Below are 27,982 nucleotides of genomic sequence, written 5' to 3'. Positions count from 1 at the left end.
AGAGTGAAATTGAACAGATGGGAGAACTACCAAGTTAACATCTGCAGCCTACCTGGAGAATAGCACTCTTTAAAAAAATAGGCAAAGGAAGGGAAAGAAGGAAAAACAGCACAGGAAGATCCAAATAGAAGATTCGATAGCTGGCTGGTTTTGAAAACTTGAATTTTTTTGGTAAGTCTTAAATCAGGGACTACAAAACACTGACCACAGATGTGTTCCCTCCAAAATCACCGGTGTCCAGCATGTCACTTGTTCTACCATTTTTGGGTTGTTAATCAGTTAATTAAATATAGTTATAGATCTTATACTAGTGCACACACAAATGTATGAGGGGCTTTTGCTCCAGACCTTTTGACATCTCTTCTAAACTGCACCACACCCAGTCTGTAGCAAAACAGAAGCTAACTTTGGAAAAGCTACTGCTAGGCTCCTTCCATGGATCTATGAAAAATACTAAAATCCATTTCGTATTTAGCAAAACAGCTTTTAAGAAAGGTCACCTGAACTATTACAAACAATAAGTGAAAAGCAAATGCTTCTTTTTTGACCTTAACATTCCAGCAACACTATATCCCAGGTGCTGTCTGAAACTTCCAAGTTTCATTCCAAAACACATGGAAATCCAGCATCTTTCAACACCATGTTGATTCTGCCTAATTATCTTGAGCTTAGCCAGGTGCCATGCCGGAATATTTTAATAGTAGCTTCCAACATGTGCCACAGGGATGATGTTAAACTAACTGGCTTTTAGCTTCACACTTTGTGATGTTCCCATTTTGGGAAATACTTTTGTTATTTTTCAATCTACTGAATTCTGAAGACTCAAACCAACACCAAATTATCTCACTATGAGAGAGTCAGAGTACAGCACAGAAAGAGACTATGGTCCAATCAGTCCATGCCGAATATAATCCCAAACTAAACGAGCCCCACCCACATCGCTCCAAACATTTCTTCTTATTCATCTACTTATCCAAATTAACGTTTTTAAGCATGAAACCGTACCCGCATCCCCTGTTTTTCTCTGGAAGTTCGTTCTACATGTGAAATAATCTACCCTGACTTTCAAAACAAAAGACTTTGCCCTCTCACCTTAAATATGCTACCTACTCTTGAAATTCCCCACCGTAGGGAAAAGACACCTGCCATTCACCTGATCTATACTGCTCATGGATTTTTATAAATTACTTTACCACCTACACGCCAGTGAAAAAAAATCCCTACTGATGCAGCCTTTCCTTATAACTCAAACACTTAATCCCAACAATATCCCAGTAAATCTCATCTGAACGCCCTCCAACTTAATATCCTTCCTTTAAACAGGGCAGCCAGAATTGGACACTACTCCAGAACAGGCCTCCTCAGCCTGTACAAGCTCAACATAACATCCCAATTGTTTTACTCAAAAGGACTAAGCATGTTAAATATCTTAACCACTTGTGATGCAAACTCCAAAAGAATCATGGACTTCAGTCACAAATGTGCAGCACAGAAACAGACCCTTCAGTCCATCTCATCCATGCCAGCCAGATATTCTATTTGACAACTCTACCTATTATGATGAAGTTGATAATTGGTAGGCCAGCCAGCCACACTCCAACAATTTGACCATTCCCTAGTGGTTGCAATTTAAGAGTTCCTCAATCCTTTTCATATTCTGATTTACAGCCATTTCAAGCATACTATCTGTCCTCTCATGTGAAGATTGATGAAAATACTTGTTCATCTGCCATCTGTTCATTTCCACTGTTAATTCTCCAGATTCATTTTGTATAGAACCAGTGTTGTAAGACTTGGTCAACTCCTGCCTTTTTGAAATATCTTTGTCTATTTCCAGTTCACAGAACGTTTGCCTGAAGTAGCACAATGAAACTTAGGAGGGATCAAAGGATCATAGAATTAACAATACAGAAGATAGGCATTTTGCACGTTGTAGTGTAGGCACAGTCATCTTCACTTAGTGCCTTTTCTCCACATCCCTGCATGGAAGAGAAACTAAATCATCCAATGCCTTTTTGCATACCTCAACCGAGTGGGTCTCCACCACATTTCTGGACAATGCACTCCAAATCCAGACCACTCCAAGCCAAAATAAAAACAGGTATCCCCATCTCACAATTGCTTCCTTTAACAAAAGACTTTAAAACTCTGCCTTCTAGTTCTCAAAATCATTTCAACAACCTTAAAATAGTTTCACTTCATCTACCTTAGCGAGACCTTAGACTAAAAAGGTCTCTACTAAATGATCTCTTCTCCAAGGAGGACAATCTCAGCATCTTGAATCTATTCTCATAACTAAAAACGTGACTCATTCATTCTCGAACTTTTTAATACTCTTTCTCCAATACATTCACAGCCTTCCCAAAGTATGCACAAGAACAGGGATGTTATGCTGTGTCTGTATATATTATATACAGATGTTATGCTGTGTGTATATACACACAGAAAAACTTCCCTGCTCTTGTACATATGGTTAAAAATAACAGACATGTATACTAAAGTCAGCTGTAAATTAAATGAGTTGATTTCAGTTTTGATCACAAAGGTAGTACTAAACACAGGTCACAGGAATTGCAGAAGATTTGACCAAAGTCATTTTCTGCCATTGTAGCAAGCAATACTTTAACAATTGAAAAATAAGCTAACTCTTTAATACCACTTTTATTTCTCATACACATCAACTTCCACATAATTCATTGCACCTTATCATCAAAAATCTATTTCATTCCATCTCACGTGCATCTAAATGTTTTGTCTGAAGTATGATTTATAATGATATTCCCAGGGGTTGATTTTGAGATTTGGCATTCACTGATTTAGTGATCCAGATCTTGGTATGCTAGGGATGATTTCCAAGCTTACAGATGATTATAAAAGCTTAAAGTCATCAGGTGATTAGAATTTCAAAAAGAGGGACACTGACAAAGTGGCAGAGAGGATGATAGACATGGTAAATGTAGTCCAAAGCAAAAAACATTTATGGTAGAGCAAACATGGAGATACAATAGAATATTTTTAAAAAAAAGGACAATACTCAAAGCCAGAGTCCAGATGGACAAGTAGAGTTTGCATATTTTAGAATAAAATGTTTAATCTCTTGTGACAACCCCAGGAATGTTAGGCCCAACCATCAGTGCACCTTCCCAAAGGGTCAGAACAGCATTCAGGTTATATATACACACACACACAAAAATTTAAGTCTTTCTTTCTTTGATCTGATTAGTGACATACCTATGACCTTTAGTTTAAGGCTCCCTGATGTGCAGATGAGATTGACAAAGATCAATCCATAAATTGGCTTTGTTAGTTGGGAGGCCATTCACACAGGAGCTGTAGAGAAGTTTAATTTCAAAGACGACACAGATTCAGTATAGGTAAAAATACGAAATAGGAAATGGGTCAATAGTGGGGACAATTTATTGGTCCCTGAACAGTAGTAAACTTTAGCATGTAAAAAAGGAGAAATGTGTGCATGGTAAACAAGAATACCATGCTATACTTTAATTTCCTTAAAGAACCTGAATGGACTACAGTGGACCCCAAAAATCAAAAATATCCTTTGCCAAAAAAAAAAATCAGTGGACCTGAAGGTTTTTGGATAAGGGCTTCCCGATCTATAACACTAAAAACTAAATATTATATAGGAGGGACAAAGTTAAAACATTGGTTATAAGACTTCTCAAATTTGATTCTTGAAGACTCCCAATGGATTGGGAAGTAATTAATGCAATGTTTTAATTCATGAAAGGAGGTATGCAGTTGGTAGCAACTATACACCAATTAGCCTAACTGGCATCATTAAAAATTGCTAAAATCTACAATTGAAATTATTATTGCTCACGAAGGAAGAGGAGAGTTCATGTAGGATGCTAAGTGGAGCAGGGGTGGAACAGCCAGTGAGCAAGATGGGAAACAAAGGTTTTGATGACAGCAGGATACAGCAGAAGCAAGAGTAAAGGGTGCTGAAAGGAATGTAGCTAACCAAAACAAACTCATTTCAAGACAACTAGTGTTAAGATAATGATTATGACAGCCTGTCAAAAGGCACATACATGCGCTAGCCATGATTGGTTAAGATTCTAGCTTAGGCCTTTTCATTGGCTTATATAGGAATATGCGATGTAGTGGGTTGTGCTAGACAGATGTCTACCAGTAGTGTCGCCCAAATGGGAAGTTAAAAAGTGATGTTTCACAACAATCCACGACTTAGCACAGCATCTTGGGATGAAGTGCTAGTCTCCAGCACAAGCTTCAAATGAAACAAACAAAAAAGCAGAAATTGCTGGAAAATCTCAGCAGGTCTGGCAGCATCTGTGGAAAGAAATCAGCATTAACCATTTCAGGTCAAGCGACCCTCTTCAAGGAGTTTCTGATTTACATCATCCGCAGTTCCTTTGGTTTTCATTAAACTGGTATTAAAAAAAAAAGGAACCTCCATTTCATTCTCAAAGCAGATGGAAATTTGTTCCGCTAGACTTGTAACTCTGCACATTACCTGAACAGGAAATAAATTGTCTAATGCTTTCACTGAATGGCCTTCACACTTTCAGAAAATGCATTCCACATCCTAACTACTCCATGTGAAAAAGTGGCCACATTATGTGTTTCTGTGGTGAAAGGTTTTCAATTATTTTATTTAATAGTCGATCCATTTATGAGCAAAATCAAGTTTGCCCCTCATCTACTCTCTCCAGACCCCTCATGGTTTTTAAAACTTGTCTTCGTATTCTTCCCTTAAAAGGGCACTTCACACCGCCTCCAATGCATTCACATTTTTCCTGAAATCCAGCATACAGAACAAGAGATAATACTCCAGCTAAGGTCTTGTGAGTCTCTTAAAAAGATGCAGTTTATGCTTTTTGCAGCTGTGAAATACTGGAACTTGGAGAAATCTCAAGAGCAGTATCAGTTTAGTGAAGCTTGCTGTCTGCAAGAGAGCCGGAAATGGTGTTAGTGAATAGATGTTCAAATGCAGTGATGGGAATCCAGCATAATGTAATTGAGGGAAATAGACTGAATTACCTGGACAAGGGTAGTTGTTGAGGCAAAAAAAAAATCTACAAAAAAAAAAAGGAGAGTCTTTTGAGAAAGTTCTGAAATCAGAACATCTGAAATGAACACCTTAAATTCCTTACAAGGGAGGGATGTTTTAATGAGATTAGTTACCCAGCGTCAGTGATATGCAGGTTGCTGCTGAAAAGTGAAGTTGCTCCTACAATCAGATCAGTAATGATCTTACTTATAGTGGAGTAGAATGAACTAATCCTACTTCCATGCCCTAATGTCTCTAAAATTATTTTTAAAATATTCCAGATACAAGTCATCACAAAATGAACTCAGTGACCATTGTTTTGGCTTCTTAGTGTTAGACAAATAGTGTTAGTAACAACCACAGGTCATTCTGTTTTAATGCTCATTGCATTAATGCAAATTTGCTATAATGCAATTTGGGACATTGTTCCTAAAGCACAAACTTTTAAAACATGGTGACTGTAATGTGATTGCATAGCCAACAAAAAGCACTGTTCTAAACTTCAAAGTTTGGAAGAAGATTTGTAGCTCGGATGCTTGTTGTGGCTCTGTTCGCCGAGCTGGGAATTTGTGTTGCAAACGTTTCGTCCCCTGTCTAGGTGACATCCTCAGTGCTTGGGAGCCTCCTATGAAGCGCTTCTGTGATCTTTCCTCCGGCATTAGGAGTGTTTTGAATCTGCCGCTTCCGGTTGTCAGTTCCAGCTGTCTGCTGCAGTGGTCGGTATATTGGGTCCAGGTCGATGTGCTTATTGATTGAATCTGTGGATGAGTGCCATGCCTCTAGGGAGTTCTGTTTGGCTTGCCCTATAATGGTAGCGTTGTCCCGTGCGTGTGTGTGTGCGTGCTTGTGTGTTCATGGATGCGGATCATTAGCGGTCTTCCTGTTTGTCCTATGTAGTGTTTTCTGCAGTCCTTGCATGGGATTTTGTACACTACATTGGTTTTGCTCATGCTGGGTATCTGGTCCTTTGTTCTGGTGAGTTGTTGTCTGAGAGTGGCTGTTGGTTGGTGTGCTGCTATGAGTCCTAGTGGTCACAGTAGTCTGGTTGTCAGTTCGGAAATGCTCATGATGTATGGTAGTGTGGCTAGTCCTTTGGGTTGCGGCATGTCCTCGTTCCATTGTCTTTCCCTTAGGCATCTGTTGATGAAATTGCGCGGGTATCAGTTTTTGGCAAATACCTTGTATAGGTGTTCCTCTTCTTGCAGTTCTGGTGTACTGCAGTATGTTGTGGCCCTTTTGAATAGTGTCTTGATGCAACTTCTTTTGTGTGTGTTGGGGTGGTTGCTTTCGTAGTTCAGGACTTGGTCCTTGTGTGGCTTTCCTGTATACCTTTGTGGTGAATTCTGCGTTCGGTGTTCTCTGTACCTTTTTCAGGAAGGACCCGATACCCAGCATGAGCAAAACTAATGTAGTGTACAAAATCCCATGCAAGGACTGCACAAAACACTACATAGGACAAACAGGAAGACAGCTAATGATCCAAATCCATGAACACCATCTAGCCACGAAACGACATGACCAGCTAGTCACACACATGCAGATGACAAGCAACATGAATTCAACTGGGACAACACTACTATTGTAGGGCAAGCCAAACAGAACAGCCAGGGAATGCCTAGAGGCATGGCACTCATCCACAGCTTCAATCAATAAGCACATCGACCTGGACCCAATATACCGACCACTACAGCGGACAGCTCAAACTGACAGCCGGAAGCGGCAGAGACAGGCCACTATAAATGCCGGAGGAAACATCAGAAGCGCTTCACAGGAGGCTCCCAAGCACTGAGGATGTCACCTAGACAGGGGACGAAACGTTTGCAAAACAAATTCCCAGCTCGGCGAACCACAACAACTGTTCTAAACTGCGATTTTTCTGTAACGTGGAGGTGCACAAGAACATAACCATCACATTATAGGAGAACTATAATGGGGTGACACAGTGCCTAGCACTGCTGTGTCACAGCGCCAGGGATCCAGGTTCAATTCCCACCACGGGCAACTGTGTGTTGAGTTTGCACATTCTCCCTATGTCTGCGTGGGTTTCCTCTGGGTGCTCCAGTTTCCTTCCGCACTCCAAAGATGTGCGGTTAGGTGAATTGGCCATGCTAAATTGCCCGTAGTATTCGGTGGATTAGTCGGGGGTGGGTTTCCTCTTCGGAGGGTCGATGTGGACTTGTTGGGCCAAAGGGCCTGTTTCCACGCTGTAGGTAATCTAAGCTTGCCCCCCCACCTGCTGTTACCCCCCCAATCGAGTTACAGAAGCTGGTCAGTGCAGTGACTATGGCAGTTCCAACTAACTTCAGCCAATAAAATGGAAGTTAGTCAGTCAATCTAAAAAGTATATTTAAAAAAAAGGTAAAAAGTCAGCACAGCCTCAGAAGACCATAAGATCACTGAGATATCAGGCGGGGGAGGAAAAAGGGAGGGAGGGAGGGTCACCACCTCATGTAAGTGCTGGAGTTGAGAAGGTGGGTCCTTTATTGTAACCTCAGCTGGATTTGCTGGAATTGACCCTATGCTGTTGGCAGCAATTCTGCATCACAAACCAGCCAAGTGCCCCTAACATATGTAGTGTGCCTTTTTTAAGTTGTAGTGTGCAACACCATGGTGTGTTCCTTTAGCCACATATTTAGTAATGTATTTTGCATTGCAACTCATTTCAGCTTGAACCTCAGTGTTGTACATGTTTGGTACACTGTTTGAACTTGTGCATTTTGTTTTAAATCTGGGTGAGAACCCAACTCCAACTTGAGCAGCAAGTCACACCTGGCCCCCTACTTCATAGTAATTAGTTTCCCATCAAGTTGCAATTTTCAAAAACTTAACCAAACCTTTCAGTGAGGGCTTTCTTTACTTTGGGTTGCATCTAGGTGAACAGTCCAACAAAGTGCACTATTACTTAGGCCAAAAATTTGAAACATGCTAATTTGTAGAAAAGTTAAATCAATTTTGAATGTCTTTGCTGGGAAAGAAAGATGGTGTTTGCCAAAATCAAAGCAGCTCCAATATTTCTGGTTAAGCCTGCTCTCAAAACACACTTAGCAGTTGAGGTTTATCAACGTTTTTGCCAGCAGTTAGGGGTTTGTGTTGGCAGAGCTGGTTCAGAAGGAGGAGGCAAACCACTTAGTTTATACAGTGCTGTTTCAGCACTGAATGCTACAACAGGTCACCAAGAACAAAGTAAATGACAACTTTTATCTTCAGGCAGATTTGCTTTCATATAAATCTTCAAAACAAAAAAATGTGTTTAAAAAAATTATTAACTTCAGTTGTTAAGAATTGTGAATGATCATTAAGTGCTAGCAACAAGAGAGCGCAAAGGGGAGATGGACTTAAATTTTCTGGAAGGGTAGTTTCCTAAGTCCACTGGGGGAAAAAAAAAAGGGGAAAAATGGTGAGTCTTGCCATCGCCAGTTAATTTCAATCTGTAGTACTTTAATTTCTTTCTGCATTAATGTTAAACAAGACCATTTGTAAATCAGTCTGCACACTATCTTCCAAGGTTTTGTTCATTGCACCACCAGCCCCCTCCCCAAAGCCCTATCCCTAAATGTTGTGACCAGATTATGTTCTTCAAAGGTCTCAACTGTTAAATTGCCAGATTAAATAATGAGAAATTTTAGGAAAAACTGGCTGGAGCCCAGGAATATGCATCTTAACAAATCAAAACCTTCATGCTGAAAATGAAGAGACAGGAATTGGAGAAAATGAATGGTTGTACCTGAAATGGTTTATCCTACTCAGCAGCACATAATGCTGCTCCCAAGGCAAACCACTCAGTTGAAACCAACTCAATTTTCTCCGAAACAAAAAGATCGTAAAACAAACAACTGCAAAATCCTGGAAAATCAAACAAATGTAGGAAATATTGGAAACACAGTCTGCAGGTCAAGCAGCATCTCGGAATTTTTTTTTTAAAAAAAGGCACTACAATCAGAAAAGGAATACATTACAGGAGGACATTTCGTTCTCAGTGTATTGATCTATTCTCGATTTCAAAATAATGCTAAGACCAACCAACAGAATGCAATTCATTTTTTGTCTTACTCACACGTCAAAACAGCAAGTGGCATGGAATGTCAGATATACGTGTGGACTGAACAGAGCTGCTTAAAATTACTGCCAAATCTAAAATTAGTGTCACAAAAGGATACCTCTCAAAAGAAGGAACGAACATTATATACGAGAATGGAAGTAGCTCAAGCCCCAATTGTGGCCTCCTATAGAAGTTTGACATGGCCATCTCCAGCAATCATGAAACAGGTAGAACAGTACCTGCGTGGCAAGGTGCTGGAGTGGAAGGAATGTTGGTGTTATTACACTGCAGTGGCCCCTTCTATTAATTAAACCAAACACTCAGAAAGGCTCACCTAGTCTCAATCTGTTGAAATGCAAGTGACAAACCTTCCAAATTTCACAAAAAGAAAATATCAATTTATTTAACTCTAAAAAAGGGGAATATTGAACAACTATTCACAACTCTAAGCCCCCTTTTCTCTTAACTGATTATCTACCTCCAACTCTAACAATTTGCTGTTCCAATAAGGCACTTATTAAAATTACAACTTAAAATGTCAAAACCACACAACCGCTGTCATCGGTGACTTCACTCTTCTGGTTGCTGAATTCCCTGGGTTGTCTTTCTTTTTACTGTGAGTAAGTTTCATCCAAAAAAAAACGGTATCTTTGATAGAGAAGGTTTCCTAATTTCTTGGATCTCTCTGTGGCAGTTGCTCTCTCCAATTTTCAAAAATGCCCTTTTTTAAAAAAAAAATCCCCAACATTGGACTGGCTCATTGAACCAAACTCAAATAGGTTTTTGTATCCTGGGCATAAGTTAAACTGACTGGTTAAATTCAAATTGCCGTCAAAACAGCAACCAAAAAAAACGCAGGTATCCATTTCACAGCCAAAATGTCTCAGTCCCAGAGTATACTGGAAAATTGAAAAAGGTCATCTACTCACATACACAGGTATTTATAGGCTCAGTTCAGAACAGCATTCACTCTTTCAAAACGATACAACACACATCTACAACTTTGTAACACTAGGATGGAAATCTAGTTGATGGATCACTAGCAGCATAATACAGCAGGAGGCAAACCAATTCTTCCCCCCTCAATTGTTCCATTTGATCTGTTGATCAATCAGGTCATTCAGTTCTGATGACTGAAACATATTGATGCTAGAAATATATTGATGCTTCAGGTTAGCCTCTTTACAAATGCTGCCCTACTTGGATTTCTTAAAATAAAATCCTGCTTTGGCTCCATCAGAAAAGCCTATTTTTGCCTTGAATTACTGTTGGGTCATAAAATTTATTATGTTTACTCAAGCCAAGTAGCTTCAACCTCTACTCCAGGTAACAAATGTCTTATTTATAATGCAAATGCAACAGAGCAGCTATCCCACCATCTTAGACTTTGCAACTTAAATCAGTCAGCGAACTCAACAGAAGGAATAACACTGCCTTTTTCAACACAAGAAAAAAGGTCAAGACCTTTGAACACCATCTTTACATAATTTCAAATTCCACTGTATTTACAAATCTGGAGTGGAAAATCTTTAAAACAGTTATTTCCAACAAGTCCACAAAAACTATATCTACCTCTATTAGATACAGAAAATAAAGCTTCTGAAAGTCAATTCCAGCTACAGCCATCTAAATATTAGAAAAAAGATTGAATCAAACAGAAGAATGTTGTAACCATGCAGGTTTTGTGCATTTTAGAGTAGTGTATACTTTCAGATTGGGTGAATCAAAAATTGCACACTCAAGTATTAGTACTTTCAGATTGTTTTAGATCTAATTTTTAAACCCACAGGTTTGAGTTTAATAAATTAAATTAAGAGTTTCATGCAATTTCAGAATGGCATTCTGAACTGAACATTTCATATGACAACATCTCTAGTGCATGTTAACATCCAGAAAAGCCCCAATATTAAAAAAAAAACTTAGTGCTGCTACAAATCATTTTTATGAATTCCAGTTGCATTATTGTGTGCAATTATCAAAACAAAAAAAAAGAGAGATTGCACAACTATAAAGAGGAAAGACTTAACAGGCTGGGACTTTTTGTGGAGGAGAGAGATTATCTAATAGGTCGAGAAAATTATGACAACACGACAGTATCTGAACAAGATATTGCATCTTACAGAAATTCAGATCCGGACGGACAGACAGACACTAATAAAATTGTAAAAGGAATTCAGAAAAAAAATCTTTGTTCAGAATGAGGAACTCTGCCAAACTGGTTGAAGTAACTGGCCTTGCTGCAGTTAATGGGAAGCTGATTACGTACATGTCGGAGAAAGGAATTGAAAGAATATGCTGATAGGGTGAGATTAAGAAAGATGAAGTAAGATGGGAGTCTCGTGGTAGAAACTGGATGAGACTTGTTGGGTCAAGTGACATATTTCTGCTTCATTAAACTCCATGGAGAAAGCAGTTATAATTACAAATACATTTCCAGTAGATACAATATAAACATTTGCAGTACTTGACTTGCAACATATCCATGCAGGAAAAGAACACTTTTGTTCAAACACTGTTGCAGTTCTCTACCTATTGCGTTGGTGTGCTGTTGAATCGAATCTCTATGCTTCCTGGAAGTAGCCATATGAAATCAATTCACCTGTTCACAAAAAGCATAAATCATCATTAAAATAGGCTACAGAGCATGAAAAGAATAGACATAATGGCTTTTTTAAAAAAGTGATCACAATAGATGATATTGCATTTTTCATGAAGAAAATGAACCAACTCTGACTGATGAACAAAGAAAACAGTGAGAAGTGCAAGCTCCCAGGTCAAAAGTACTCTCCCTCACAACAGGCAACTGTACTCCAGTTTTCCCCTCCCCCCCATTTCATTTACACTCTTGTATCACCCTCTGTTTTCACTGGCAAATATGGAACAAGAATAACCAAATGGTGATGGCATCATTTCAAGAAATTCACAAAAAGTTATTGTAAACTGAAGTGGGGTCAACAACTTTAACGAACAAAAAGAGATTTTCAGCCCAGGAATAGACACTTCAGCCCTCCAAGCCTGAGCCGATCCAAACGTACCGACTAAACTTGTTGGTCAATTCCTAAGCATCTGTATCCCTCTGCTCCCCACCAACTCATGCATCTGTCCAGACAGATCTTAAGTAAATTTACCATGCCTGCCTCTACCATCTCTGCTGGTAATGAGTTCCAAACACCTACCACCCTCTGAAGTACTTACCACATAGATTCCCCCTTAAAAACTATCCACCTCTCACTTTGAAAGCATAACCTCTTGTTATTGAATCCTTCACCCTGTCTATACCCTTCACGATTTTGTAAACCTCAAAATCAGGTCCACCCCTCAATCTCCTTTTTTCCTAATGAAAATAAACCTAACCTACTCAACTCAACCTCTCTTCATAGCTAGCACCTTCCATACCAGGCAACATCCTCATAAACCTTCTCTGCAGCCCCTCCAAAACGTCCACATCCTTTTGGTAATGTGGCAACCCAGAAACTGTACACAGTATTCTAAATGCAGCTGAACCAATGTCTTGTACAATGTTAAGATGACTTGCCAGCTCTTATACTCAATACCCTGTCCAATGAAGGCAAGCATACTATATGCCATCTTGACCACTCTATCCACCTGTGCAGCAACCTTCAGGGTATAATGGACCTGCACTCCCAGATCTCTCTGCCCATCAACTCCACCTCCCCCCCCCCCCCCCCCTCCACCAAGGCTCTTCCATTCATTGTATATTTAATTCTAGAATTATACTTGCCTAAATGCATCACCTCACATTTGTCTGGATTGAAATCCATCTGCCAGTTTTCTGCCCAACTCTCCAGTCTATCTATATTCTCCTGTATTCTCTGACAGTCCCTTATGCTTTCTGCCACTCCACCAATCTTCGTGTCATCTGCAAACTTGCTGATCATACCAACAGTGCCCTCTTCCAGATCATTTATGTATATTACAAACAACAGTGGTCCCAGCACAGACCCCTGTGGAACACCACTAGTCACCTTTCTCCATTTCGAAAAACTCCCTTCAACTGCTGTCTTCTGTTGCTCAGCCAGTTCTTTATCCACCTAGCTAGAACACCCTGCACACCACCATGTGACTTCACTTTCTCCATTAGTCTACCATGGGGAACCTTATCAAATGCCTTACCAAAGTCCACATATATGACATCAACAGCCCTTCATCTATCAACTTGGTCACTTCCTCTAAGAAGTCTATCAAGTTGGTAAGACACAATCTCCCACACACAAAGCCATGTTGCCCATCACCAATAAGGTTATTCCTTACCAAATATAAATAGAACCTATCTCAGTACCCTTTCCAGCAACTTCCCCATCATCGATGTCAGGCTCACTGGTTTGTAGTTTCCCGGAATATCTCTACTACCCTTCTTGTACAGAGGGACAAGCTGAGCAACCTTCCAGTCCTCCAGCACCTCACTTGCATTTAAGGATGCCACAACAATATCTGTCAGGACCTCTGCTATTTCCTCTCTCGCCTCCCTCAGCAACCTGGGATAGATCCCATCCGGTCCTGGGGATTTGTCCATCTTAATATCCTTAAGCCTACCCAACACATCTTCCCTACTTATGCCAATGTGATCCAGACTAAATCAAACTTCTATCTCTAATCTCAACATTCATCATGTTCCTCTCCTCAGTGAACACTGATGCAAGGTAATCATTCAGAATCTCACCCATTCTCTCAGGTTCAGCATACAGCCTTCCTTCATTATCTTTTAGTGGACCAATCCTTTCTCTAGTTACCCGCTTGCTTCTTCTTATATAAAAATTAAGAACGCTTTGGGATTTTCCTTAATTCTGCTAGCTAAAGCAATTTCAAGACACCTTTTAGCCCCCTTGATTCCTTGTTCAAGACTGGTCCTACTCTTCCAATATTCCTCCAGAGCCCGTTCTGTTCTCAGCTGCCTAGACCTTATGCACGCTTCCCTTTTCCTCTTGGGCTTAAGTTCAAGTTCAATCAACAAGCTATGCTTTGTGAATCAGGCTTGAAGCATAACACACCTCAATTTGATAAATCAACCTCAGAAAACACAACAACTAGTTTAAAAGAGGTTTACTCAAAAAGGTTGAGTAATACACTGTCAGTTGTGATGTAACGCAATAATTCAGTTCTCACGTAATCTCACTCTATAGGAAAGTTATAGAATAGCTATGCTGTTTAAACTAATGGGGCCGGAATCACATTATAGCCAATACAGGTAAGGAAAACTTTCACTCTACAAACTGGTCTAAAATCTTCAATCATATTAAAGCTAGTTTGCATTGAAGAAAGACACGTTATAGCAAAGCAGACTATATTTAATCCTACGCAAATATAAAGGCATACTAAATTCAAATCCACATTGTTCTATTTGTCTTAACCATTCTACAGAATCTGGAACCTGGCCTGAAGATCTGATGCAGTATCCCTCAACAGCACCATGCTACAACCAGCCCTTGCATAATTATGAAGTGAATATACTGCTCGACAGAATGACTTAACTCCAGTTGACTAAGACTAAACATACAGATGCGTTTGGACATGGGAATGATGTGCATTACTGTTCTATTTTGCATTCTCAAAAGCTCTGTTAAAGATTACAGGCTTTTTTCTGACTAGAAAATGTGTGGCATTTTTAAAAGGACTGCAACAAGTTATTCATGAATTGGTAGATTTCAGAGTTTTTGCTCAGAAACAAAAAGAAAGATTTTATACATCTGCTTACCAGCAGTTATAAGTCAAATGTCAAAATTAAAAATTTGAGCTTATGTTAGGTTAATTTCTCTTCCCAGTTTTAAAAACATTACTCAACATATCATAACATGCAGTAACATGTACAGAGGGTTGGGAGGGAAGGAATGCAGTTTAAAAAAAGAGGAGCAGGTTTTGCAATGCTGCAACATATTATATAAATGGATGGTAAAATCTATACGTCATCCCCTAACATGAAAGTTATTGATGACACCTGCCTAGTTATCGCTCCTCTTCCATTACACAAATTGTTGTCAGCCAGTCAGCAGATGCTCTAACAGTTGCGACTGCACAGTATTGACTGGGAGAGAATTCTATGCAAATACTAAAGTCAGATCTAACACAATGGATATTTACTCTGCATTTAATATTTAACAGATAATTTATTAGGCACCTGGAACTCATGCCCAATATCTATAAGGCCCACATTGTTCATAATTGCTACAACCCTGTGCAACTGCACATACCGGAGGGGGCTTAACCTTGTCCCTCACTGCATACCTAGACTTTGTTCAAGTGCGATACATCACTACAGGGATTAGTCAGGTAGAAGCTGTGTAGGGTTCTCAGATTGCTGGTCTTCTTTGGAGCTCAGATAGTAAAGCAAAAACTCAAGGGTGGGTGATTTAAATCCAATCATTTGTTAAATTCATGCCATGATGTGCAGGTGCCAGTGCTGGACTGGGATGGATAAAGTCTGAAGTGATAACACCAGATTACAGTCCAACAGGTTTATTTGATGTCACAAGCTTTCAAAACACTGCTCCTTAGTTAACTAAAGGAGCAGAACTCCAAAAGCTTGTGATTGCAAATAAGTCTGTTGGACTATAACCTGGTGTTATATGGACTTCTGACTAATTTAATGTCAGAAGTTTTAAATTAGAATGTCAGAATTCTAATACTGTATGGTTAGTATTCTGAAAACGGGCACTAAAAAGACCAAGAGTTCATTTAACTGAATTAACAGAGCACAGTTGACTCCTGCATGATGCATCTGGCCCCTTAAATTTGGGTTTTTCCAGTTAAAGAAAAACATTTTATTTCACACTTATTGCAAAAGATTAAAGAGAATAGATTCTCTTCACAATTAACTGATCAAACAAGATCAAAACAAACAAACAAACAAACAAACAAAAAAAACCAATTCTCCAATCTTCATTTTTAATTTTTAAAAGTCTCAACTCATTATAATAAGCAATCCAAAACTAGTTTGTCTCGCAATCCTTGATGCTGATTATGAAAAGATAAAATTGGTGAGCATTCTCAATCGTTCTGTTGGCAAGAACTAATTGTGGATTTTATTCCAAATTTGGCTGATCTGATTTCATTGCAAAACCATAAAGGATGGACACAAGAAAATCAGCAAGGGCTTTTGGACAAGAAATACTTTTAAAAATATCATTTTTATTCTGTACCAAGACACTGCATTAGCTACTGCAATTATATTAAGAATCCATTTCAAAGTGTCAGCAATTTGCCAAAAATATGCCATATGACAAAACATTATCTTTCTCCAAGAAGTTATTGGAGGCCCTTTCAATGATTTGTACAGGCAATTGGGTATTAGTGCGAAAAGGATCCTGTGGCTTGAGATGTATGACCAACACCAGTGTGCTCAAAAGAGTGACATGGGCAGACAATTACTTCACACAGTAGTTTTCAAAAGTAGCATGTCGCGTTCTCTCAAAACAACTTTATAAAGAACTGCAATCTTTTGCTGTAACTTTAAAAAGCCAGCAGTGAAGTGTAGGAATCTAGTGTCAGGAATTCTAATCTGCAAAGGCAGACTGAGTGGAGCTGGCTTGAACAGACTGGATACTCAAAAGCAGAAATGTTTGCAAGTGTGCATTTTAAAGGACCAGCTGCACCACACAGGCTTTACAAGATGAAACCACTGCAAAGACTGACTGACAATGGGGTCAGGGAAACCATGGAAGAAAGCAAATACATTTGATCTGGAGCTCCTTAGTTTATCACTCAAACTACACTCCATACACAGACTGACAAACAGAAACTCAAGATGGAAAGTACTGCAGAATAAATTCAATACACAAAATCGCAATATGCTTCAAGGAGATACACTTCAAAGCTGATCTTTAAATCTCCAGTATTTAGAAAATTTATATTATCCAAGTCAAGTCAATTGAATACAATGCTTTGAGGCCAGTTGCTAACTTAAAATAGGTCAAATCTGACATGGAAAATTCATTCCATGCAAGTCACCAGAATGCATTCTGCTTAGCATATTTTCATTCTTGATCCAGCTGGTAAACAAAATAACATCAGCATGTCACACTGCACTACCAGAGTAGGACATAATTTGTTGTTGTAAGGGTTTCTCTGATGTAGTAAGGTCATCTACATTAAAAAAAGGATACAAAATAGTTCAGTTGTCAAGAACTAATCCCAGGTTTAATTACCAATCAGTACTAGCTAGTGACCTAGTTGCAACCAGGCAGCAATAAAGGACGGCTACAGAAAAGAAATGACCAACACCAGTGTGCTCAAAGAGTGACATTGGCAGGGGATTTTGGGAAACAAAGCTTGCAACATTTACAGGAATACAGGAAAAGTTACCAAAGTGGATTTTTAAATTTATGATTTGCAGCACTGTTTCTTAAACACCTGAATACTCCTATTATTGCAACTCATTCAATACTCTGATCTGCAGCATGGTACCCTTGCCAGAGATCTGGCTGGTAGTCAGAAACCAGAGACTGTGGTTTCAAGCAATACACAGGATACCAAACTGGGAATGAACTCATGGGTTATGAATAAACTTGCTCAATACTCAATTAACTTAAATTATGCTAAGTTGACAAGACTTCTGTATCCTCTCTCATACCATTTCCTACCCCACATCATGGCCCATCACAGGTCTGATTCCCATTCCATTACGGAGGTCTGCGGGTTGGTGGAATAGAGTAGCAGTATCAGCTATGTTAGCTATCGCCACAATCTGAAATGTTCTTCTATCCCTTCAATTTGCAGGTTTCTCTCTGCCTAACAGCTTCCTTTATCTTTGTGCCTTCATACACCTTGTGTCAGGCCCAGCCACATTTGTACTGCAGCAAAATGCTTAACAATAGATTAACTGGAGTCTTATTTTAAATGTGCATTGTGCAGCATCTTTGCGTGAAAACTCACTTATCTACATCCCGATTATCTGGCAGCACTAGCTGCCACAATGTTCACAGGGCAAACAACAAATGCTACTGATATCTGTAAAGTTGCTGTCTTCATTTCAGCAACTATTTCTGTTCAGGCAATCATGAACCTCAATTTTTATTTGTACTCCACTTCAGTTCTGGAACTATAATCGAACAATATATAATTTCTGGATCTTTTCAAGTGGAATTGCTTATCAAATTTAGAAGATGTTCTATAATCTGGATTTCCTTAAGCTTAAATTTAAACTTTAAAACCCTAACCTCCAATGTGCTAAAGTATAAAAAAATTACCTTAACATTTGAGAACATACCCAAAGCAAATCATATCAAATATACAAATATGTTCCAGAAACTATAAGCTTCTAAAAACCCCAATGGCCCATTAATTTTGTGACGAAGCTGCTCCTTTAAAAAGGTTACGCAGTCCTTGGCTTCCCCCCCTCCCCCAGAGAGGTTGTAAATGACTGACTCCAAAAGCCTGTTGGTTGAGGGGTTTTAGGGCCAATTTGAGAATAGCTAACACATACTACCTCAGTCAGAAGGCTTTCAAGTTTTCAAAAAGAAAAATTGTACAATGAAAGGGGAGTGGCCAATTCTCCCAGCTCAGCTTTTCTTTGGTTTGTTTCTTTACGCAGTAGTGTGGAAAAGCTGCTGGACTCAGAAGTAGATCCAGACAGGTACTCTGTCCCAGACTTCTATCCTGTAAGAACCTATTTAGTTTTACTTTTTGTGCTAAGGGGTGTATATGGGGATTGTTGCAAGTATCTGGAACAGCATCATTAAGATGGATATAGTGTGTTGGGTTTTCAGATAGGATAGGTTATTCTGTATTCTGTTCTTAGTGTTTCATTCAGTAATCTTGTCAATAGATTCTTTTGTTTAAAACGAAGTGGTTTTGTCAGCTGATTCTCTCCTGGCATACCCATTTTACACTGCTTAAGAAGCTAGCAAAGTTAGGGTCTGGGCTACCTTCTTGAAATGTTGAGAGGTCTGGCCTGGTCCAGTCCAGAACAATCTGCATTTCTGGGTTTTTGAAGGAAGATCATTGCACAGAATACAAGATGGCCATTTTCTTCCAATGATGCTACAAGATCTTAAATCATTAGGCTGAATTAAGAAAATGAAGTCTGCAGTATCCAAAACAATACAACAATCCCATGCAGAATATAAGCAGCAAGACTCCACTGGGCCTTTGTTGATGGCAGATATGAATACAGAAGTGAAACATGCTTGCTGGGATTGTATAAAACCTTGGTGAGCACACCTTAGTCTACGCAATCAAAAGAAGGATATAGTTGCCATGGAGGAAGTGCAGCAAAAGTTAAATCACAGTGGTTCTTGAATGGTGGGGCTGTCCCATGAGGAAACCTGCATTTGAGTTTGGAAGAGATAATCTCATTGGGGAAACAAAAGTCTTCCAGGACTTAAAATCGTAGTCACAGAAGATACTTCCCCTGATTAGTAATTCTAAAAATCAGGGGAAAAAAAAAAAAGAGTTTCAGAATAAGGGCTAGGCCATTTATGACTGAGGGGAGGAGAAATTCCTTCAGAGGATGGCATATCTTTGGAACTTTTTTTTCCCCCCCTCACCTCTCTGGAAGATCATTGAATATGTTCAAGGCAGAGATCCATAGATGTTCAGATATTAAAGACATCAAGGGATATACAAATTATGAGAATATGGCATTAAGGCAGCTGGTCAACCATGATCTAGTCAAATGCCAGAGCAGCATCCACACATTTCTACTGTATTAAAAACCCCTTCCTAAATATTTAAAACGCTGGTCCTTGTATTCTTGCAAGATTAGTGCAGAGTAATTCCTAAACTATATGATTTAGTGCATTAAAAAAAAACTTGCCAACTGCTAGCCTAAAGTCTTCCAGCACTGCTTGCAACTGCAAGAATCAAAATTCTGACATGTGCGCACCTGGAGATTTGACTAGACACGATATTCCATTTAGTGCAGGGAAGTCCTCTGCCGCTTTAGTGGAGCGGGAGGAGGAGGATGAATCAGTGATGGTAGCACCACTGGATGTCAAGGGGCAGTGATTAGATTGTCTCTTCCTAGAAGTGGCCATTGCACCATACAAAATGTTATTTGCCACTTATCAGCCCAAGCCTGGATAACATCTACATCCTGTATTTGAACATGGACCGCTTCAGTATCTGAACAGAGACTAATGGTGCTGAACATGAATCATCAGCATAACGGCCCCACTTCTAACCTTATGATGGGGAGGGAGGTCATCGATGAAGCAGCTGAAGATGGTTGGGCCTACAATACTACCCTGAGGAACTCCTGCAGAGGTGCCCTGGAGTGGAGATGACTGACATCCAATCACAATCATCATCCAACATGTCAGGTATGATTCCAACTCAGTGGAAGGTTTGCTCCCGACTTGCATTGATTGCAGTTTTGCTAGGGCTCTTCAGTGCCACCCTCTCAAATGTGGCCTTGATGAAGGCCTGTCCACTCACCTCACTTGTCTGGGAAAATGCTGTCTACATTATATACATAGGAAGTTATTAAGTAACTATTTTGCAAAAACAAAAAGAGGGAAGAATCAATACCAGATAAAATTCAAGACACTGGGAAAGTGTGACTGATTTAAACCACAGATAACTGCAATGCTGAAAAAATGCAATTTCATCCTTAGCTCAGGAAAAGATGAGCCAAATTCTGTATATTGTTTCAAGTAGCTATTTGTACATTCAGCTTCAGTTAGCATTTGAATCAAAATTCAGAGCGAGCATTATTTTTGTTTGAAAATAAAGTTAAAGGGAGCATTTTACACCTGCTTAACCTTCCAACTTCCAGTAGGACAAGTATCAGAACTTAATGTTACAAAAATCAGAAACAAAGATTATACACAAAACAAGTATTAATAACCATTACAGGGCAGAAGCAAATGGAGGGGGGCTGTAACTTAGATTCACCTATTTTAAATATACGCAGTCTACAAAGACATAATCTAATTGCTTGACATACTGTTAATTAGTACAGCAGTTTAGGGATGACATAAAACAAAAAGAATAAACTAAAAGTATACTCAGTAGATTGCAATGAGAGATAAATTTGACCAAAATACAGAGGCAGCATTGTAAATTGCATGTAAAGCTGCAGTCACTGGAATAAAGTCATTGTTAACATTTCGGGTCCGGTCCGACGCGAAAGGTTAACTCTGATTTCTCTGCACTGATGCTGCCAGACCTGCTGAGCTTTTCCAGCAACTTGTTTTTATTTCGATTTACAACATCCGCATTTCTTTCGGTTTTTCTCCCCCTCCCAATAAATTCACAGTTTAATTTTCCCTTGGCGATTGATAAGACCAAAAACGCGAATTTACCTTAAAAAGCCGTTTAAAAAAAAACTTTAAAGAAAAAATAAATAAATCGATAACTGGGGTATACTGGAAAGGAGCAAGAGCCAACATCTAGCAGTGGGGGTTGAAAAGTATCCATCGACAGGATTAATATAGTCCGCCTAAAATCCCATTAGCCTCAAACGACAAAGTCAATGTCTGCGTCCTTGGTCACACTCATGTAGGACAGTGCAGTTTAACATCAAATAAAAAGGACTTCGAGCAAAAACGTCCACTTTCTTCTAATGAGAAGAAGTGCAGACAAATAAAGATATTCGATATAAATGTGACAAATTACATCGGAAATAACTCAGTACACAGTTAAGTCTAACAGATGGCCAGCTCCAGTGAAGCTGATAGACTCGAGTAGAGATGGGTGATGGGTAAGTACCGGAGAGAGTAGAGACAGCCGGGCCGGGCCGGGCCAGGCCAGACCAGACCGGGCCAGACCAGACCGGGCCGGCCCAGGCTCCAGGGGACACGCTCTGCGACAACACGAGAAACTCGTGCTTCCTAGGCCAGTGATCCTGTCTGACGACGACCACCACCACAGCGTTAAACTTCCCGTTCACTTGCAAGCCGAACTCTTATCGCTGGCTTACCTCAGGTCCCAGTCAGCGTCCTGCCGACAACCCGCCAATAAACCCGGGCTGAGAGAATACCCCCAACGCCAAGGCCGGAGGCGATTCAGCCGTTATGCTACCGTGCAACCAACCCCCATTTCAACCAAAGTCCCGCCTTAGGACATACCCATTGGTTAGTCACACGAACGAGGCGTGCCAATCTGACAGCATTCGGCTTATTATTGGTCAACTGTACTGGCACTCATTATGGGGAAGGCGGACACAATCGTCATCAAGTTTGTCTGCACCGCCTACTGATTGCAGCAACGACCGCGATTCAAACAAACTGCCGGAAACCGTAATATACACAATAGCAGCGCATCCACTGTGGTACCATAATAACCGGCATTAATTTCATTTCAAATTATGCAGCGAATGTAGTAGGGTAGACCAGATTGTAGTTGGTTTACAACCACAAACAAAAACAGAAGTTGCTGGAAAAGCTCAGCAGGTCTGGCAACATCTGTGCAGAGAAATCAGAGTTAACGTTTAGGGTTCAGTAACCCTTTTACTGAACACATAATTCAGTTAGGAATAAGTCAAACTGGACTGGAAACATCAACTCTGTTTAACTTTCCGCAGGTGCTTCAAGACACGTTGGGTTTCTCCAGCATTTGCTATTATAGTCAAAAATCCTATTTTCTTCTGCACCGATAGTCAGTTTTCGTAAAGCGTGGGTGCTAATCCCCACATCCACCTCTCCTCCTTTTGCAACCAGGCGTGGGACGAGACAACAGAGGACTGGTCAGGGATACACACGGGATGTTCTTTCAGGGGACTGAGACTGATAGACACATATTTCTGCTCCTAGAGGGAAAAGAGAACAGTTCAAGCCAGAGGAGATGTGGTAAAGTATATTCAAGGAGGACCTTCACGAGCAGAACATTACCTGGAGCAAAACAGAATGCAATGGATTGGGACTCATGGCAGGATCTTGCTACCCAGAGGAACTACACCTAAATTTGACAACGTGCCTGAAAACTTAAACTTTTGATTTGCTCCACAGGTGCAGTTGATCTACTGAGTGTTCCTAAAATTATCTACTTTTTGAAAATTTCAGGGTTGATAGATGGAGAGTGAAGGCTTCAATTCCTTACTCTGATTATAGCTACTGAGGATGTTCCAAAGCAGCTATGTCATCATCATAGATTCCTTAGAGTGTGGAAACAGGCCACTTGGCTCAACAAGTCCACACCAACCCTCCGAAGAGTGTTCCACCCAAACCCATTCCCCTACCCTATTACTCTACATTTCCCCTGAGTAATGCACCTAGCCTACATATCTTTGAACACTATGGACAATTTAGCATGGCCAATTTAACTAACCTGCACATCTTTGGACTGTGGGAGGAAACAGGAGCACCCAGAGGAAACCCACACAGACACGGGGAGATCCCTACACAGAGAGTCACCCAAGGCTACTGTGAGGCAGCAGTGCTAACCCCTGAGCCAGCATATCATCTAACTCTGACCCAAGTGTATACATTTCCAGGGATGTCCTGTCTTACCATCTCCTGTATATATTTAGATTTAACAAAGGTTTTTAATGTTCATTGACATGAGCCTGGATTACCTCCTTGTCAAAATCCAGATCTGGTCATATAACATGGAGGTAAGTGATGACAAAATCTATGGATCTCGCAAGAAGTGGCAACTGAGAACTTGAAGGGAAACCGAGAGCGTGCGTGGATAAAGAATGAGGCCAGTCCAGCAGTTTGACCACAAAGCAGTTTTCTGTGTAGAGAAACCAAGCAGTAGTATAGTGCATCAGAAAAAAGACTTCAAGCCTGACTTGGTCACGGGACAACAGAGAAGGAAATCCTCACAATAATAACAAAGCACAGGAAAAGTCTGTCATGGGGAAGCTAAAAAAGAATCTTATCAGTCAGCTACAGTGAGTAATAGGTCACAGAACATTAAAGGTCTCTACAGAAATGTAAAAATCAAGGCATACAGAAAGTCAGTTTTCAAAAAGGTGTATGAAGTAATTGGACACATATAATACTGAAGGCAGAGCTTTGCCCAGCCAATATTATACAAGTTTAAAAGTGTCAGAAGAGAGGCTATTTCAGAAAGGCAGTAGGAAAAGTTAAGAGTAGATCAAGAGTCATACAGCTCGGAAACAGACCCTTTGGTCTAACCAGTCTATGCCGACCATATTCCCAAATTCAACTCGTTCTACCTGCCTGCGCTTGGCCCAAATCCCTCTAAACATTTCTTATTCATGTACTTATGTAAATGTCTCTTAAATGCTGTAACTGTACCTGCATCCATCACTTCCTCAGGAAGTTCATTCCACACAGGAACCATTCTGTGTAAAAAAAGGTTGTCCCACACAACTTTTTAAAATCTTTCTCTTTTCACCTTAATAATATGCTTTGAAATCCCCACCCTGGGGAAAAGATACCTGTAATTCACCTTATTTATACCCTTTATGATTTTACAAACCTCTATAAGGTCACCCCTTTACCTCCTACGCTGCAGTGAAACAAGTCCCAGTCAATCCAGCTTCTCCTTATAATGCAAACACTCCATTCCCATCAACACTCTGGCAAATCTGTTCCAAATCCTCCCAGCTTAATAATATCCTTTCTATAACAGGGTGACCAGAACTGGACACAGTACTCCACAAGAACCTTCACCACTGTTCTGTACAACCTCAGCATGATGTCCCAACTCCTATATTTAAAGGTCTGAGCAATGAAAGCAAGCATGCTAAATGCCTTTTTAACCACCCTGTCTACACGTGATGCAAACTTCAAAGAATTATATACCTGAAACCCTAAGTCTCTCTGTTCTATAACACTACCCAAGATCATAATAATCTTGATTTGAGGATGCTGCGGAATGGAATAATTTCTTCTTCAAAGACCTAACAAACCCCCTACAGAATTTTGGCTCCCCGAATTCCATAAGTTCTTTCAGATTCCATGCTGTGGTTCAGGCTGAGAATTCTCATACTAACTTCCATTCAAATCAGAGTGAAGAGACAGATGCTGCCTCATATTTTAGTGCAACGGGACAGAGAAAGCCAATACTTTATGTGTCATTCCAAATATCTTCTTTACTAAGTACAGAACCACAGAAGTGGTTCTTTAACTGAGAAAGTCAACACTCAATTGTCTGAAAGCTCAAAAAAAGAGGCTTTCAGATCTTTAGGTTCAAGAGTTGAAGTATCTGTTAAGTAATAAACCATGTGTGATAGAGAAAGGAATGCTCTCTCTAGTGTGAATACTGTAAAGGAGTGATAGAGAGTCATAGAGATGTATAACGTGAAAACAGACCCTTCGGTCCAACCTGTACATGCTGACCAGATATCCCAACCCAATCTAGTCCCACCTGCCAGCACCCGGCCCATAACCCTCCAAACCCTTCCTATTCATATACCCATCCAAATGCCTCTTAAATGTTGCAATTGTACCAACCTCCACCACATCCTCTGGCAGCTCATTCCATACACATACCACCCTCTAAGTGAAAACGTTGCCCCTTAGGTCTCTTTTATATCTTTCCTCTCTCACCCTAAACCTATGCCCTCTAGTTCTGGCCTCCCCAACCTCAGGGAAAAGACTTTGTCTATTTATCCTATTCATGCCCCTCATAATTTTGTAAACCTCTATAAGGTCCGTGCTCCAGGGAAAACAGCCCCAGCCTGTTCAGCCTCTCCCTGTAGCTCAAATTCTCCAACCCAGGCAACATCCTTGTAAATCTTTTCTGAACCCTTTCAAGTTTCACAATATCTGTCCGATAGGAAGGAGACCAGAATTGCACGCAATATTTCAACAGTGACCTAACCAATGTCCTGTACAGCCGCAACATGACCTCCCAACTCCTGTACTCAATACTCTGACCAATAAAGGAAAGCATACCAACCGCCTTCTTCACTATCCTATTGACCTGCGACTCCACTTTCAAGGAGATATGAATCTGCACTCCAAGGTCTCTTTGTTCAGCAACACTCCCTAGGACCTTACCATTAAGTGTATAAGTCCTGCTAAGATTTGCTTTCCCAAAAGGCAGCACCTTACATTTATCTGAATTAAACCCCATCTGCCACTTCTCAGCCCATTGGCCCATCTGGTCCAGATTCTGTTGTAATTTGAGGTAACCCTCTTCGCTGTCCACTACACCTCCAATTTTGGTGTCATCTGCAAACTTACTAACTGTACCCCTTGTGCTTGCATCCAAATCATTTATGTAAATGACACAGAGTAGAGGACCCAGCATTGATCTTTGTGGCACTCCACTGGTCACAGGCCTCCAGTCTGAAATACAACCCTCCATCACCACCCTCTGTCTTCTACCTTTGAGCCAGTTCTGTATCCAAATGGCTAGTTCTCCCTGTATTCCATGAGATCTAACCTTGCTAATCAGTCTCCCATGGGGAACCTTGTCGAACGCCTTACTGAAGTCCATATAGATCACATCTACTGCTCTGCCCTCATCAATCTTCTTTGTTACTTCTTCAAAAAACTCAATCAAGTTTGTGAGACATGATTTACCACGCACAAAGCCATGTTGACTATCCCTAATCAGTCCTTGCCTTTCCAAATACATGTACATCCTGTCCCTCAGGATTCCCTCCAACAACTTGCCCACCACTGAGGTCAGGCTCACTGGTCTATAGTTCCCTGGCTAGACTTTACCACTCTTCTTAAACAGTGGCACCACGTTTGCCAACCTCCAGTCTTCCGGCACCTCACCTGTGACTATCGATGATACAAATATCTCAGCAAGAGGTCCAGCAATCACTTCTCTAGCTTCCCACAGAGTTCTCGGGTACACCTGATCAGGTCCTGGGTATTTATACACCTTTAACCGTTTCAAGACATCCAGCACTTCCTCTTCTGTAATCTGGACATTTTGCAAGATATCACCATCTATTTCCCTACAGTCTATATCTTCCATATCCTTTTCCACAGTAAATACTGATGCAAAATATTCATTTAGTATCTCCCCCATTTTCTGTGGCTCCATACAAAGGCCGTTTTGCTGATCTTTGAGGGGCCCTATTCTCTCTCTAGTTATCCTTTTGTCCTTAATATATTTGTGAAATCCCTTTGGATTCTCCTTAATTCTATTTGCCAAAGCTATCTCATGTCCCCTTTTTGCCCTCTTGATTTCCGTCTTAAGTATACTCCTACTTTCTTTATACTCTTCTAAGGATTCACTCGATCTATCCTGTCTATACCTAACATATGCTTCCTTCTTTTTCTTAACCGAACCCTCAATTTGTTTAGTCAACCTACCAGCCTTCCTTTTCACCCTAACAGGAATATACTTTCTCTGGATTCATGTTATCTCATTTCTGAAGGCTCCCCATTTTCCAGCCGTCCCTTTATCTGCGAACATCTGCCTCTAATCAGCTTTCGAAAGTTCTTGCCTAATACCATCAAAATTAGCCTTTCTCCAATTTAGAACTTCAACTTTTAGATCTGGTCTATCCTTTTCCATCACTATTTTAAAACTAATAGAATTATAGTCGCTGGCCCCAAAGTGCTCCTCCACTGATACTTCAGTCACCTGCCCTGCCTTATTTCCCAAGAGTAGGTAAAGTTTTGCACCTTCTCTAGTAGGTACATCCACATACTGAATCAGAAAATTGTCTTGTACACACTTAAGAAATTCCTCTCCATCTAAACCTTTAACACTATGGCAGTCCCAATCGATGTTTGGAGAGTTAAAATCCCCTACCATAACTATCCTATTATTCTTACAGATAGCTGAGATCTCCTTCCAAGGTTGTTTCTCAATTTCCCTCTGACTATTGGGGGGGTCTATAATACAATCCCAATAAGGTGATCATCCCTTTCTTATTTCTCAGTTCCACCCAAATAACGTCCCTGGATGTATTTCAGGGAATATCCTCCCTCAGCACAGCTGTAATGCTATCCCTTATCAAAATTCCCACTCCCCCTCCTCTCTTGCTTCCCTTACTATCCTTCCTGTAGCATTTGTATCCTGGAACATTAAGCTGCCAGTCCTGCCCATCCCTGAGCCATGTTTCTGTAATTGCT

The 27,982-nt window shown here is 40.3% G+C and overlaps 1 protein-coding gene across 5 annotated transcripts in view; it reads right to left on the bottom strand.

Moving 5' to 3' along the window:
- cep85 (centrosomal protein 85) overlaps positions 1-22,059 on the bottom strand; it is an 82,546-nt gene extending 60,487 nt beyond the window's left edge. For 2 of the 5 annotated variants that reach the window (XM_072548217.1, XM_072548219.1), the window contains exons 1-2: positions 21,946-22,059; positions 11,601-11,670 (exon numbers count right to left, since the gene is read on the bottom strand). In XM_072548217.1, coding sequence (XP_072404318.1) covers positions 11,601-11,655 — 55 coding nt within the window. In that variant the 5' untranslated portion in view covers positions 11,656-11,670; positions 21,946-22,059. Of the gene's footprint in view, positions 1-11,600; positions 11,671-21,328; positions 21,681-21,945 lie in introns of those variants that run through there. The other 3 variants (XM_072548218.1, XM_072548220.1, XM_072548221.1) reach the window with 2 other exon arrangements.
- Positions 22,060-27,982: the final 5,923 nt, after the last annotated feature.

The sequence above is a fragment of the Chiloscyllium punctatum genome, chromosome 27 (assembly GCF_047496795.1).
Source record: "Chiloscyllium punctatum isolate Juve2018m chromosome 27, sChiPun1.3, whole genome shotgun sequence".
Taxonomy (NCBI): Eukaryota; Metazoa; Chordata; class Chondrichthyes; order Orectolobiformes; family Hemiscylliidae; genus Chiloscyllium; species Chiloscyllium punctatum.
Note: the sequence above shows the minus strand (reverse complement) of the source record. Positions and strands in the feature narration are given on the sequence as shown.